Source organism: Cygnus olor, chromosome 1 (assembly GCF_009769625.2).
Source record: "Cygnus olor isolate bCygOlo1 chromosome 1, bCygOlo1.pri.v2, whole genome shotgun sequence".
NCBI lineage: Eukaryota > Metazoa > Chordata > Aves > Anseriformes > Anatidae > Cygnus > Cygnus olor.
In genome coordinates this window covers 195,013,735-195,030,524 of record NC_049169.1, presented here as the reverse complement: position 1 = coordinate 195,030,524, position 16,790 = coordinate 195,013,735, and the positions used below count along the sequence as shown (strand labels likewise).

At 40.5% G+C, this 16,790-nt stretch overlaps 1 protein-coding gene across 2 annotated transcripts in view; it reads right to left on the bottom strand.

Moving 5' to 3' along the window:
* The window catches only part of TRPC6 (transient receptor potential cation channel subfamily C member 6), a 97,743-nt gene extending 91,557 nt beyond the window's left edge, over positions 1-6,186 (bottom strand). For both annotated transcript variants that reach the window (XM_040544180.1, XM_040544181.1), the window contains exon 1: positions 5,850-6,186. In XM_040544180.1, coding sequence (XP_040400114.1) covers positions 5,850-5,992 — 143 coding nt within the window. In that variant the 5' untranslated portion in view covers positions 5,993-6,186. The remainder of the gene's footprint in view (positions 1-5,849) is intronic.
* Positions 6,187-16,790: the final 10,604 nt, after the last annotated feature.

Sequence of the window (16,790 nt, the reverse complement as noted above, 5' to 3'; positions counted from 1 at the left end):
TGTTTGACAAAGAGCACACTTGTTATTAACATTTGCAATGAAAAGTATGCTGTACATATCCCACACATTTCTTTATCGCTACTCCACCTTCAGCATGTAAATCCAACAAATGGCTTGGATTTAAATGGAAAGCTTCCAGTTTTATAAAATTAGGTCCCACAGGGAGGTAACTTATTTTTTTCAGTAACTGCATCAGAGTGACCTGCAGATCTACCCTTTTTCTTAAGAATGTGTACGAATAAGGCTACAGAAATATCGCTACAGGTCAAGCAAAACGGATTATACAGTCTTACCACAGGACATTGCTCAGGTAATGCAGCTGACCAAAGGAAGTTCGCTGCTACATTAGTGAACATATGCAGTGAATACACAAGAGCCTAGCAACTAAAACCAACAAATCATGTAAGTCTTCAGCAAAAAATGAACGTCTGTAGCTCAGCTTACCTTTGAGAGGTAATTTACTGGTCTTGTACCAGTTTCAGCATAAGCCTACTGTATTTCTAGCAGCTTCAAAGCACAAAACAACCCAGTAGGAAACCTCACCTGTGGAATAGAGTCTGCTCTGGGGATGTACTGGAAGGGAGCATTTTGAAGACCACCAAAATTTTTTTAAGACCACCTATCCCTGACCAGCTTCATTCACTTTGTGTGGTTAAGCTACAGCAGTACTCACTAGCAACAGACCTCAGCTATCCACAGTGAAATAAAGACTGTTGGTCTGCTCTGCTGGTTTTTAAAATAAACTTTTACTGAATGTCCTAACCCCAAAAAGCATGATTCTGGTTTCTTTTTTCTTTATTTCTGATGAGAAACAAAAATTCTGATGAGACAGGAAACATTAGAACACTGTAATATCAAATAAACACATTTCCTTCTGATTCAAAGGAAGTATTTGTTATTCTTCACTCAGACAAAAAAAAAAAAAAAAAAAAAAGCTGAACTCAACATCAAGCATATCTCTAGTTCAAAGTGAAGCATTCTCTTATAGATACTTGTACAAAATAAAGAGGGAACTAAAAGCTGTTTTGCCAGGGACTTGGTCATAATGGTGATGTTTTTTTTTACCCAAGACTTTAAGGATTAAATTCAGTCACCCAGAATATGAGAAGTTCAGGCATGATTTTTTTCCTCTGCCCAGTAGGAACTAGATCCATTAGTCCCAATTCACAGGGAAGTGTTCTATCCACCACACTATAAAAGGAAACAACCTCCCTTTCCCCGTACTAATTCTTCCACCTTTTTGTTGTCAACAAAACCACTGCAAGAGATTTTCAGAGGATACAGCATCTCAGCAGAGACTAGCAATCTGAAGCACAGCTGCCATGTTGCACATTACTCCCTGAAGAGATTACGTCTAATGAAGAGTCTGGAAGATAATTTTACAGGTCATTTCAAGCAAGATAGTTGAGGATGCAGATAAAAATGATGTTATGCCAACAGCAGAAACTGCTATATTAGAGACAGGAAATAAATTATTAAGTATATTATTTAACAGAGAAAGTGGCTTAAAGCATGTATTGGGTTTGCTAATGCTGAGAAACACTTGATCTAACAGCCACAGAAGCCAAGGAATAATCTGCGCCTCAAGGCAGTTATGCACATCAGAACCTTTTTCTTTCCCATTTTCATCTGATAATTTGTGTGCCTCATTTACTTTACAACTGACATTTTAATGCATAATTGTCCTTTCTGACATGTATAAGAAAATATATTTCTTTTTCACAATGCAAAATATTTCAAAGTATAAATAAGCAATATAACCAGATGTCTGACTGAATTAGTGCATTCTGACTATCTCCATATGCTGGCAATCTATTCTCCAATAACATGTTTTCAGCAGGGAAGTTTATACAGGGACTATCACTTTCAAATTCCACTGCAAATCAGTGCTCACGTTCGGGGTTACACCTTAAAATGCACTTCCCATCTTCTTTTAAACTACAAACTAGGGGCTCTATGCCAATGAAATATTTGCAAAAGAGGAAGAGTTTATCCATGCTTTTGTATTTCAGCAGGCAATCTTCTGACATATGTGGCAATGGAATTTTTTGGTACATTAGGGGACAGACTTGATAACTAGATGGAAGAAGATTACTAGAAAGAGTGTTTACTTACATAACATTTCTAAAACACAGTTATTAAATTCTTAAGAAAGTAACCGAATCTTTTGGAAACCATTTAATAACAAATTCTGCGAATTGTCTGAAGTGTGTTTCCCCTAACAGAGGTTCTGAAAAGCAAGATATTTCAGCACAAGTTCCCATTAGAATTTTGTTTTGTACCACACTGCAAATAAAAGTAAGATTGTTTTATACACATACCAAAAAAAGCCTGTGACCCTGTCTGATATGGCTGCTGAGCCCAGGCTGTCTTGTGTGCAAGGAAGGTAGCAGCTACCTCAGAGACAGTAAAGCTGTTCTTCAGAAAGAGTGGTACTGAATTCCTGCTCATTCAGTACGTTGTATTGAAACTCGGATAAAGCCTCAAATATGTAAGTAATTCTGTCAGCTCTCTTACTACTCACAGAGTCAGTTAGCACTGACAGGACAATATTTCAAACTTTTGTCCAGTCTACAGGTAATTTAGTATTTAAATATTAAATGATTATTTAATTATATATAGACATACATATATGAAAGTATTTTTTCTGTCTCAGCCTAAACGTACCTGAGAACAATACAATCAGTGCTGTTGAACTCATTGACACAAATTCAAGACAGTTGGTTTGGCAATTATTCCGATTTTAATATAACTGAACTGTTTTACAATTAATGAATCATCTGAAAAATCATCTCAAAGAAAAAAAAAAAGGCAACCTCAGTGTTTTATTAAATAGACAATCATTTGCTCTTACAAAGGGACTGTGTATGAAGGTTCAGAAGTAACACTACTGAACTAAAGTAGCAGTGGCTGATGGATTAGAGCTTTAGCTGCAAATACAAAAAATGGTTCTCTTAGAAAAGATATTTTAGAATCCAGCCATTACACTACTTCAAGGCAATCACAAAGAGACACATGAAAAACGTGTTCTAGAAACAACACAGGCAGTGACGTCAGCTCTAAATGACCACTCGAAGAAAACTATTCCTTGGTATCAGCCCGCATGTCAAATGACAGTCTTACCAAGCCACCATTAAGCATGCTACTCCCTCACAATGTTGAAAAGGAGGTACACTGCAGATTTTTTGGACCTCAGCTGTACTCTGCATCCCTGTTCTGCATTAATCACCATCACACAAGATGTTCTTGGGGCATTTTTGCCTGTGCAAATGATGCATATCATTTTCCAGTTAGTTTGACAAAAATATCCTTAGCAACTGGATGCATCGGGAAATACTATAAGTGAAACACAAGTAGTTTTAGTAAAAATATTTTTTAAACACCCACTGATGCAATCTGGAGGGTTATTTTATTGTGTTTGCATTGAATCATAGACACAATATTCAGTTTCAAGGGACATACAGCTCTTTCTCAATAGACAGACCCACAGACCCCTCAGTTTAGACTCCTAATCCAATGGCCACCAATGATTCCTCCATGGGCTTTCACGGAAGAATATGGCACCTTACAGCATGACCAGCTCCCCAAGCTGCCACATTGCTGGAGAAGAAGCTAAAGAATAAACATCAATAGCACACATATGGACAGACTTGATAAGGCATGCACACTGAGCCCAAGTAGATTTCACAGCACACAAACAACTGATTTCACATAATTTAACTGTCTGGGTAATGCAGGCCTTCATCAACACTATCTTCATGATCTTCAGAGACCTTATGACTCTATGGATACAAGGTAAGATTCACATAATACTCTCCACCGTAACATCATGAAATACTGGTCATTTGAAGATTTCAAAAGAAAGCAGAGAAAAGTGCTCTTAGCACATGCAGATTACAAAGGTTATAAATCATATATCCCAAACACCAGCACTCTGATCTTGTTCTTGGCCATATGAAGGCCACTGGTAAAACTATTGGCTTCCAGCTCAAGAGACAGCACAAAAGGTATGTAAAACTTGATGCACGTGGACCTTAGGCAGTAAAATTCAAAGCCTGTACTTAGGACATCACCTCTTCCTGGAGGAGCCTGTGCTCACTGCATTCATCCCTGCCAGCTTAGTTAGAGTTTGTAAGTGGTTCTGTGCAGGCAATGTCTACAAGGTGCCCATAAAGTGGCTCCTTAGAAGAAGATGAGAAGCCCCAAATGAACTTTCCCATGCCTAATGTGCATCTAAAAAACAAGCACAGCAACAGCAAAGTCCCCTAGAGCACCTTTTTAAGTAGCAACTATATAAAAACCGAGAATGGGCACAGTCCTCAGGTTCACATCCGCCACTCAGATCAGTAGCCTCTGTCTGTTCTCAAAGATTGTAGGAAAAAAAATCCACAGGGAGAGGCTTCTGTACAGCAGAATCAGCCATCTAAGACCTTGACGTGACACAACTTGAGATAAAATCCTGTGTTTAGTGCTGCCCAAGCTCTACAAAGCAACCTAATTAGGATGCAGGCTTTCCTCAAAGCCATTCTGAGATGATGAGAAATGATCTCCATACTTGTGTGCTGGACCAAGAGCTGCTAACACACTGCTGAAGGGAAAGCATTAGCATCCCACAGCTCTTGAAGATCTTGTTTTAAGATAGTATTTAAATCACTGAAGCAAGATATATCCTCTTGCAGCTGGACAACCATTCTGAATGAGTCCACAGCAAAAAAAATGCAACAATTGGCATATCAGTTCAGAGCTGAAGTCCACCTAGCCAGAAGCAGTCCCTGCACTACTCATCATTAGATTTTTCTCAGGAAATCATTCACTAGAGAGATACATTCATAGATATTGACACGGGGTTTAAGTCCAGTGTACAATAATATATGCTCCTATAGCTACATGATCATACTGAACTAGTAAGTACTCTACAGCAAAAAACACTTAGGAAGAGCAATATAGTTGTGATTTCTGAAAACTCTGTTCTTAACTGAGCGTATAAATAATCAAACACTGTGAGTATTACCATTTTCCTTGCAATTATTCCTTTTCTACATCCAGGTAGATGACAAATGGCTGGTAAGTTCCTCCTAGATAAAACTGAAAAAACTAGAAGAGGTACACAACTGGAGTTCATCCGTTAAGCAGTAAATCCAATTTGTGTAAAAGAAAGTACAGAGCTTCCAGTAATCACCTGGGATTTTCAGACTCATCTCACATTGCTTAATACCCATTTTCCTCCTCTGTGGGACAGCTTCTCCTCAGAAGCTCTAACAAGTGATAATTATGGGACTCATGCTGACAGTACAGAACCAGGGAGAAAGTGTAAACAGTGAGCATTAACTGACCTGGTTTTTAAAAACTGCGGCTCCCGGAACTTTTGTCGTTTATGTTTCATTTAGTTTTCATGGCATATGTCCTTCCACCCTACTTTAAATGACAACAGCTACTCAGCAAAACTTGGAAAATCAAATTACAGCGGGCTACGCGCCTCTGACAGAACGCAGCAAGGGAAGGACCGCGGCTGTACGAACACGACCGCGATGTGCGCTCACTCTGCGAGTTTTTATTTCCGTAACTACGTTGAACCCACCAAACACAGCGTTAATTTTAACGAGGAGCGACGCGGGCTCGGCAGCAAACGGCAGCCTTCCTCATCGCCATCATCATCCTCCTCCTACTCCTCCTGAGGGCGCTGGGGTCCCTCTCCCAGCAGAGCGGGCACCGGGGGCGGGCTGCGGCCGGTCGGAGGGGCGCTCGCCGCGGCTGTTTCTTCGCCTTTTAAAAGCAAAAAAGCTGCCCTGCAGGGGGAGAGGAAGGAAAGCGGCCCCGGCCCGCCCGCCGCAGCCCGCCCCGGCACTCACAGCGGGTAGAAGGCGTAGGGCGGCAGGGCGCTGTCGTCGCCCGGCTCCGCGTCCAGCAGCAGGTAGTCCTGGCTGTCGTTCCGCCGGGCGCCGGTCCCCGGCGAGCCGCCCTTCCTCGGGGCGTAAGGCTGAGCCTGGCTCATAGCGTCCCGCGGCGAGACGGGGTCGTCGTCGTCGCCGAGCCCGCCCGGGGCAGCCGGCTCCCTCAGGGCGCCGCCGGAGCAGCGCGGAGAGCCCGCTCGGCGCCGCCCTTCCCGCCCCGCCACACCGCGGCTGCCGCCTCACGGCGTCGCGGGCCCCCGGCGGGAGGGAGGGACGGAGGGAGGGAAGGAGGGATGGAGGGAGGGATGGAGGGAGGGAGGGAAGGAACCGGTTGGGAGGCGAGAGGCAGCAAAGTTGGAGCGCGGCAGGGGCGGGAGGTGGGAGGGCGGCGGGCGCCGCTCGCCTCCCCTCAGGGGCCGCGGAGTCTCCCGGCGCCGCCGCCAGCCCACCCCCGGCTCCCCTCACATCCCCGGCTCCCCTCGGACCCCCGGCTCCCCTCGGACCCCCAGCTGTCCTCACACCCCTGACCCCCCGAGGGGGCTGCCCGGCCTGCGTCCTTTGGCTTTCAGGGCTTGGTCTTCTGAAGAGATCACTCCAAAATACCCTTCCCACCCCCCCAAAAAAAAGGGTTTGTACTCTAAGGAAAACCCCCGGAGGAGAGATGCTCACCTTCAGCCGCTTTTTACACACGACGTGGCCCGCGGGGATCTGAGCAAAATCGCACTGACAGCTGTTCCCCTGGAAATTCGGCGGGACTGCAAACACACAGGGACTTGTTAGCTCCGGTTTTCACGGGGCTGGAACTTCTTGTTTTCTTTTAGGTTAGAAATACGGTGTTTGTGGTGCTTGTGTCCCATTATAAACGCCTCACCTGTTTCAAACAGAACCTGTTTTTGTCACCTCCAATAACTTCAGATAACAGCAGGGGCAAAATATTGCCATTCTTAGCCAAATAATAATAATAATGTGTTCTGGTTACAACAGTTTAGCAAAACTCATTCCACTTGTATGTATCCTGTTTCAGTTGTAACATTGTCTTTTGGTGGTGGTGTTATTTTGCTAATACAAATCATAATAGCTTAAATATACTAAACACAAAATTTTCTGAAAAAATGTATTGAAGAAATAGCATCTGATCTTTAGTCACCTTTCACATTATGTAACATTATAATAGGCTTACTATTTCACACAGTAATGTTTATAACTAAATGTTGTAAAGGTACAGGTAAAATGAATGTATTTGAATAAAATATCTCTCTCATCCCTAGCCAGGCTCTCATCTCAAAATCATTGCTGGTATTTGTATAGTATACGTCCCTGTACTCCTCGAGCACACACACCTTCACCAACTGGTGGTCGTCTGAGTGCTAGCCAGGCAACTAACCCAGCACGATCCTGTACAAGATATATGTGCTGGCTGACACAGCCCATGCTGCCTGCTGCTCTTTGCCATGTCTTAGTTTTGATGACTGCCTGAGCCACTGATTCATCTCACCTACTGAAGTGCAAGAGGAAGAGATGCACAGGGAGATCCAGAGCTCGCTGAAGTTACAATATTATGTCTGTGGTCATGACCAGGCTCTGAAGTACCCACAGTTAAAGACAATTCCACAGTCGATCCAAGTTTCTGAAGTTTCTTTTGTCCTCATAGCTACTGTTCTTAAAATTAAACTCTAATGGGTTCTACAAGTCTTCCTTTCTTTGATAAACTTTTTTTTTTTCTTTTTTTTTTTTTTTTTCTGGTTAAGAATATTTTAAGTAGGAGGTTTAGTACCAATGCTATAATGTGTATTTTATAGTTCTCATACTGATTCTTATTTCATATGACTATAAAAAGAGATATAGAGCTATGGGCAGGCTCTGCATTTGAGAAATATGCTGTTTATAATATTTCACATTTTTACTGTACGAAAATTGTTGACCAGTAACTGAGTACTTTGTGATGGGAGAATTCTAATGTGTTCCACTGCTCTTGTTCATGGAAGTTTCGCTTCCCCTCTCCTGCTCTGTCATAAAATGTTTCTCCTTGGTCTTTTTTGTAAATTCCCAAAATACCAATACAGGTATTTTTTATTTCAACTGCTCTGTTTGATACTAGATTGGTGTCTCAAACCAGGTCTAGGTTCTAGGTCTTTTTTGTCACTGTTCTTCCTTGCACAACGTCTCATATGTTTACTTCTTCTCCAAAATTTATACAATCCTATTTTTCCAGTAGGTTATCAGAAGCTTTGATTTCAGAGCCTGCTCATCCCTTTCTCTGTTTTCTTCTGCTGCTTCCTTCAAAGTTCTGCTTACTGATGATTGCCCCTAGGATTAATGCCCATTTTCACCATGATAGTTTTACATCTCTCTCAGCTTCCAGCTCACATTTCTCATTTTCTCAGCCGGTTCCTGGATCCAAAGCCTTCATTGGTCTTCATTCTCATTCCAGCCTCGTAAGCTCATATCACCCCAGGCACTCTTACTTTCTAATCTATCCTAAATCTTCCACAACTTCTGAAGACACACTCATGAACTGCAGCAATGTCTCTCATGGTTTCTTTCAGATCATATCACCCTCATGGTACTGATGAAAAGTGAAAGAAAACAATAAGGTGTTTTTATTCATGCACACCGCAGAACTGACAAGCCATGAGAATATCAACCAACTTCAGTGGGGAAGCCTACACCAACATTTTTTGTGGTGCTTACTGACAGTCAACCAGTGCGCATCTTCTGATGTCAGTGGGTGTTACAAAAGTCCCAAAATGATGGAAACCCTAGCCAAAGGTGATGTGTCGTATTGTACTTATGATCCTTTGGATGCCTTTGTGTCTGAACAGTTCAGGATAGAGAAGGACTGAACTTGAATCTATCTTCATGTTTGAGTAATAGTCTAGGGTTGATGATCCATTCTGCAAGTATCTGGAAGCTTATGAGGTTACAGAGAATTATTTTGGATGGCAAGATGCTGGGATGAAGAAGCAAAAAAGGGTTTTTTCCTGCTGTGAAAGAGAAGAAAAGAGATTCCTATCAGAGAGTGTGATTTTAACTTCATTACACTTTCTGAAGGTCCTTCCGACAACACAATCATATTTATATATTATTCTGTCTTTGCTAATGACTTGGTGTTTCTGTTTCAAAGATAAACAACATATGATATATTTTACAGAATTGCCTATTATTGATGTTTATGCAGTGTTTCATAAGACATTTAAACTGCAAATTGAATTACAATGAAATTGCTGTACGTGTTCTAGAAAAAGTTATCAGATCCTCACTGCAGTCCTTCTGATCCAGATGTATTTTAAATCAGACTGAATACAGAACTAGGCAGAAGACCTGTTTGTTCCGAATCATTACCTGACTTGTACACATATTAACTTTTTGTTCCTTTAAAATAAAAAATCTATAACCCTGAGTAATGATACACAAAAAAAAAAAAAATGCAGTATTTCTTCATTTAACTATGTTCATCTTTGTAATTACATAATCTGAAAATACATCTGTTTCCCTGAATAAAAAGCAGTGATGTGTTTAGTGTGAAACGGAAGGGTTAGTTTAGAGCTGACTTAATTGGTTTTATTACAGATAGCACATTGCAAACTATTCCATCATCATTCACTCAATAAAGTATAGTGACAGATATTTTGCTCAGAAAGATGAAAAACAGAAACTGAAAGCTCCTATTCTCTATACAGGGAGAAAATGAGAGACGGAGTGAACCCACATGACAAGTGACAGGCACATTGCTTAAATGCACTACTGGAAATCACTTGGGTACCATGGCAATGAAAGCTGCAAAAGAACCTATGTGGAACACAACAGCACCATGATTCAGCCTCACTGAAAAATTCATACAAAGGTTATCTCCATACAGGAAAATATAGGTGCAACTCTATTTTTCCCTTGCAGACTAATATAAACCTGTTTGGAAAAAAAGGAAGTGACACCAACCTTTACCTGTAACTAGGAAATTTTAAAAGATTTATAGAATGATGCATGGATGCTTGAGTTTAACCAAAGTCTTACATGAGCTGGCTAGATTGTACTAACAGAGGTAGTCCAGCACACACCACAGTCATAGTTTCCTAGCTCTCTCTGTTCTGAAGAGGGAAAACTATCAAAGATAGGCTTGTATACCCAGGAAAGGAACAATTCAGTGTAATGGTGCCATGGCTAAGCAGTGTCATTCCTGTGGGTGAGAGCATCTTCTGGAAAAAAGAGGAGTATGCTCAACAGCAAAGGAACGCTGGATTGTTTGAGGTGTGAAAGATGTGTAAGCTGCCTGCTGGAGTTCCTTCCTGTTGCACAACGTAGGACTCAAGATTTGCTTTTGAAAGGCCAGCAAAGCCAATCATTGTTACTCAGTAGTTTTCTTCACTCTATGAAAAAACAAAACAAACAAACAAAAACATTGACAACTTCTAATTCTTATCACAGTTCATGTATGCATTTGTCTAAATGTGGGTGAGGACAGAATCATTTGCCACCAGGAAAACTTCTCTTTTTTCTTTAAAAATCTTCCCTAGCATTGTCACTTCTCTCTCTCATACCTGTACTCCTTCTCTTCCCATTGAATGCTGCATGGATACATTTTTGAAACTGAAGTGCAGTTGATTTATTTACAAACTATAACCACTGTTAGAAATGGCAGCTGGGCCTTTTTCCTGCAAGGAGACCTCAAAGAGGAGGTATGCTCAGATGGCTAGTGGCTATTGGCACCTGAATGATAGCACCAGCACTGGATCACAAAAACAGTACAAGAATGTTTCAAAAGCTGTCCAAAATGCCTTGGCTAAGGAGACTCTGGGGTGTTCAGGGACAGGAGACACTGAGGAACTGTAAGAGAGAGGGGCAAGAAGTGAGGTCTGGAATGAGAAGGAAAGAATTTACTAAGGATGTGTTCCTACCTGTACAATTATACTGAGGACTCTAGTTTGAGTGGAAACAGAGATTCCTAGGAGCATCCTTATCTGCCAGGGGACTGCCAGGGATGCTTCCACCTCCATCACATACACATGTACTTACAGGATCAGGTACACATGACTTACAGGATCCCACTCAGCCATTATACTTTTTTTTTTGCTGTCAAAAATACATAATTCTTCTCTAATCATTTTCACATAAGGTCTGTCATGCTACATTTGCCTCAATTTACATGGTGTAATTAATTGTTGTCAATTAGTTTTAGAAATTTGAAAGATGCACTAACGCCCACCTATACTGTATCTACATTATAAAAGTCAATGCAAGTGAAATATTGTCATTAAATCCACTGCAGTTTTATTACAAATAATTCTGTGGGTTTTGCATAAACACTGTGTTTCCAACCTAGAAGTCTGAGGCATGCTGCTCAAAGACAAAGAACACTACAAGTCATCAAGCCCCTATTTCCACTACAGATAATAAGATACTCCTTCTGTATTTTAAGTGAGTAGGAGGATGTTTGAAGTCAAACCTAGATAGAATTAAGTGGAAAATATCTTGCTAGTTTCCAAGGAAGTAGAAAAGTATTAACCTTCCAAAAAGAGTGTATATGTAAAGGGATGTTGCTCAAGAGTTCAAGTACACCATGAAAGCAAGAGTAATCTGACAAATTTACAGATGACTCAAAATTGGGGGGAGTGGTTGACTCACCAGGGGGCCATGCTGCCCTCCAGAGGGCCCTCCAGAGGGACCTTGACAGGATGGAGAGGTGAGTTGACAAAACTCTCATGAAGCTCAAGAAGAAGTGCAGAGTCCTGCCCCTGGGGAGGAACAACCCCAGGCACCAGAACATGGTGGGGGCCACCCAGCTGGAAAGCAGCTCTGCAGAGAAGGCCCTGGGGGTCCTGGTGGACATCGTTGAACATGAGTCAGCAATGTTTCCTTGTTGGTAAGGGGACTAATGGTAATCTTGGCTGCTTTACCCATCACCAGCAGGTCAATTCTTTCTCTCTGCACAGCATTGGTGAGGCTGCATCTGTAGTTCTGTGTCCATCTCTGAGCCCCCCACTACCAGAGAGACCTAGAACTAATGGAGAGAGTCCAGTGGAGGGCCACCAAGAAGATGAAGGGACTGGAGCATCTCTCCTATGAGGAGAGGCTGAGAGAGCTGGGACTGTTCCACCTGAAGAAGAAGAGGCTCAGGGGTGATCTCATCGATGTCTATAAACACCAGAAGGTGGGGTGCTAAGAGGACAGAGACAGGTTCTTGTCACTGGTTCCCAATGCCAGGGCAAGAGGCAATGGGCACAAACTGGAACACAGGAGGTTCCCTCTGAGTACCAGGCAGCACTTCTGCGCTGGCAGGGTGACAGAGCCCTGGCACAGGCTGCCCAGAGAGGCTGTGGGGCCTCCTCCTTGGAGATCTCCAAAAACCGCCTGGATGTGGTCCTGGGCCTCCTGTTCTAGGTGTCCCTGCTTGAGCTGGGGTTGGACCAGCTGGACCCAGAGGTGCCTTCTTACCTCAGCCATTCTGTGATTCTGTGATGCTGTGAAATCAATAGAAGTACAGCATTATGAAATCAGTATAATTGAGATCAAAATCAGAGTTCTTCCCGTATCTACCTTCTGTCATTATGCACGTAAAGAAATACAATATTTTCAATTACTCTGTGTCCATTTAATGAATATAACAGGTTTTCATTATCAGTTACATGTTCACTCCAGACACTATGTTAACTTCTGTGTACTGCTCCAGCGGTTCAAAGCATCTTGATTTGTCATTTAATTTTATCATAGAAGTTTAGAATGTGATATATGGAATCCTTTTACATGAATACTTTACAGGATCAATATGTGGTACTCATCTTGGAGATCTGATGTCTAGCTCTGCCAAGGATAAGAAAGTAAAAGGATAAACAAGTATCATAAATAGTGATTAATGAATTAGAGCCTTAACAAAAGAAGTTCTTTAAAATTCAAAAACTATTGCTAACATTTAACCTTTTCTGGCAAATAAATGTGCCTGTACAGAACAGTTGTTTAGCTTGACATAATCACATACTGCCATGAAAATGATGCAGTTCGTAACTATTGCAAGACTTTTTCCTTCTCTTTTAAATTTCAGTGATCTCTTTAAGTTGAAGTTTCAAAACTAATGATGAGGAAATAATGATAATTTTAATCTGGTGAATTCTAGAAATTCTCCTCAGCCTTGTCGGTGTAACAGTCAGGTTTAATTATGTCACGTTAAGAAACAACACCAGTAGTTACTCTAGTTCTCAAACCAGTATCATGCATAGGGCTATTATTTTATCATTTTGGGAGAGGAGGCTCCCTATTGTAAAAGCTATAAGTTATCTACTCAACATAATACTAGCAATTTCCTGCCTCCTTTGAGAAGCAGATAATGTGTTATTCACATTTTGTGTTTTTGATGGAAAATACCAATAGATTTGTTATAAACACAGACTAGCTGTAGTGAGTGGCTGCAGTATATGTCTCTGCTATCTCAGCTTTACCATTTAGAGATTCTAACATGATGGGTATTAGTTTTGCAATGCTGCCGACAGGATGGAATTTATAATCTTTGATATCCCACTGATTTCATCCTGCGGTATTAAAAATAATAACTCAGAACACTTTATCTGTTAAGGATGTCTGTCTTGTCTTGGTTAACCACAAATGATCTCTTATTTATGTTTTCTCTGAATTGTGTATGTGCATTATATTCCTTTATTGTAAATCAGTTTCTACTCTAAATCTCTTGTTAACAATTCTCTAAGAAAGAAAAGAATCCCTTCTGAAATTCTATTCCATTTTGCAATTCTTTTTCCTTTGCTAGAAGAAGATCCTGTACTAGTCTTAGCTGCACCATCTTACCCAGTGACTTCAAGATTAGAGCAGAGCAGAGCAGAGCAGAGTAGAGTAGAGTAGAGTAGAAAGAGGGCTGTAATCCTTTAATTGGTTGAGGGGGTTCCACCCTCTAAAATATAAGATGCTGTGGTTTTGCTTTTGTTTTTGTTTTTCCACTGTAATTCTAAGGTCTGAGACCATCAGAGTTACAGAGAAAACATGATGCAGTTTCAACTGGCAACATGCTGAGATTGCCTTTGCACTCAGAAGTGTCATTTTTTTCTGTTGATACTATATATCTGCCAACTATCAAAGAATCTCCCTTCAGACTCCTGCAAGTAGGCCTGCATTTCCTATATTGTCACTAATCTGTCACTTCATCTTTCTGTGTTCTTGCTGCAGATGACTGGCCCAATTTGTCTGGAAATCAGGGAAAAGTGATTCAGGGAAAGAATGTTGTGTTGCATGCAGGGGTGGGTGTGCTACCTAAAACAGCTCCACCTGAGGACCTGGAGGCTTTACTTCATTATGAGATGCACCATCAGCCTTCCCATCAAGTGAGGTAATGTGTTGCTACTTCACACGCTGGAGAAGAACTTATTTGAAGATATAGACTTAAAGATTTTTTACTAAATAAAACTGAGTAAACTCAAATACATTCACCACAGGAGGGACAAATAATGAAGGGCCGTATAATACCTATTCTTACCTGGTTTAGTTAGAAACGGCAGGAAGTAGCCCAATCAACTTCATATGGCAAAAATGAGCTATACTGGTTTAGCTAAACTGAAGAATAATTACAAAGGAGATTCAGAGCAAGGGAAAAAAATTACCAGGAGAAATAATCATCAACTGATGCTGAAACACTGACTGTATACAATACAAAGTTTGACAGATTAGTGACACTTCCACACAGTGTTTGTCAGCCACACCATTTTCACTTGTTCCTATTGCTTGCAAAATTTGTATTTCCACATTTCTGTTTTTTTTATAGAATATAAAAAATGTTGTGATAATGTTCTGCATAGTCACAATACCCTGGAATAACATAGCAATAAATAGCAATTAGCTATAAACATGTGAAAGGAAGAAAGTGATTGCATATGAGTTCTTTAAGACCCAGCTATGAAAAACTAAAGATATAATATCCAAGTGATGATTTTCTTATGTTCAATAATATGTACATCTGTTGTTTTAACTCATCTTCTTCTCACTGCCCATCTAAACCAATCTGGTTTGAATTGAAGAATATGGTTGTAGTTCCTGATGGTGAGAATAAGGGAAGGATGCTCAGTTGTTATATGCTCCCTTCCTCACTTTCTGAGTGATTAGTTGGTTCCTCTACATTTTTGGCTTCCATCATTTGCCATTCACATATTTCTAGATTAGCAAGGGTTTGTTTGCATAACTTTTGAAGGAAAAAACATGTCTGTAATCACATCATTTACAAGTGTCCAAGATTGTTCAAGACAAGAGAGTTACTATTCCTTATTTGTTATTATTTTCCCATTTTTGAAAGTTCCACTTCTTTTCATGAAGAGGCTCAAGCCATCATTCTAGATAAAATCTAGTCTTTTATAACTACTTTCTGCTTACATGCATCCTCTATATGATATGTAACAGTTTGATCTGTGATGGCATCTGCCAAGACATGCTTTGACAATCATTTCTACCCATCAATTCTTCAGTCTTCAATGAGCAGTCACTTTGTGTCCTGTCACTGGACAGGACAGTTAGGTGTTTGATTCCATTTTACCTGTAGTTTATGATTTATTTATTTATTTTGTTTTGTATGTGGCATCAGTGTATGAATTACCAACTATGATATGGAGCACACAAGATCTACATGTTTTTCCTTTCCTTCAGTTTTATGTCATAACATTTCTGTTCATGATCACTTGGGAAACTGATTGGTTACCATAGTAATTAACCAAAGAAGGCAGTGTCATATTTCACCTCATTTACTCTTAAAGGGCTGGTATAGCTTGCTAAGTCCCAGACAAATACAATCTCTGGAATATGAGAAGTTAAAACATATTAGATGCTACTGGTCTGTTCTACGTAAGTGTTGAACTGTTGCAATATTGGTTTGGGGAAAAAAAGTGGTGTGGCTTCAGGACAGAAAAAGTGTACGGTTTCTGTAGAGTTTGTTTGTTTGGAGTCATCATGGCTGTTCAGAATATTTCCCTGCTCCCAGGATGACAGATCTAGCAATTAGTACACCTCTGGGAGGGAAACTCATATGCCTTACTCCATGAACACCAGCCTCACTGTTTTGGACATCCCTGAGACAGCATAAGTGGTAGCGAATGGGCACTGTAGGACTGCCAGATGGCTAACACTCAGTCTTTATAGTCAGAGAACATTGCCATCCTGATAGCTGAGTTTTTAGTCAAATGCATTAATGCCAATTTTCACTAAGGAAGAGGATATTAACTCTGACTCCAGAAAAGTTTTTGAGATACAACTCACTGGACTTTTGGGAAAAAAAAAAAAAAATGAATAGGGAAATACCATTCCATGTTTGCCTTGTTTTGCACTGCCTTTAGGCTTCTATTACTGCCAGATGCAGAAGAGTTAGGCTAGGTAGATTACTTCATCTTATCAAACATGATCGTTCTTGGAACGTAAAATTAATATCCCCTTCAAAAGTTGCACCATTCATACATATGTAAGATGCTCATTCATTGTGTCTGGCTATGCCATCACAGTGCCACAAAATACTTTATGCTGTTGTTGGTTGCATTACTTTAGCAATTCATAGTTGTCACCAGCCTTTGGTTTACCTACACCATGATGCATAACATTTGCCTTCTACTTTTATATTGTGGCACTTCAGTAATGATGTTTGTGACTTATATAGCTTTTAAAATTCCTTTGATCCAGACCTAACAACTTAGTTTTAAAAAAAAATAAAAATTCTACAATAGATCACACTCCTTTGTTAGATGCAAGGAAGCAACTTCCACTATTGAAATGTATTATGCATCCTGTACCAGCATTATGAGCTTAAATGATGGATAGATTTGACCTTGCTAATTTGTATCCAGTTTCAAAATAACTATGATGTTGTAAGCAACAGTAAATTCTAATGGTTTGAGGATTTTCTTCCTTAATATTTCCAAGAAGTATGGGCAG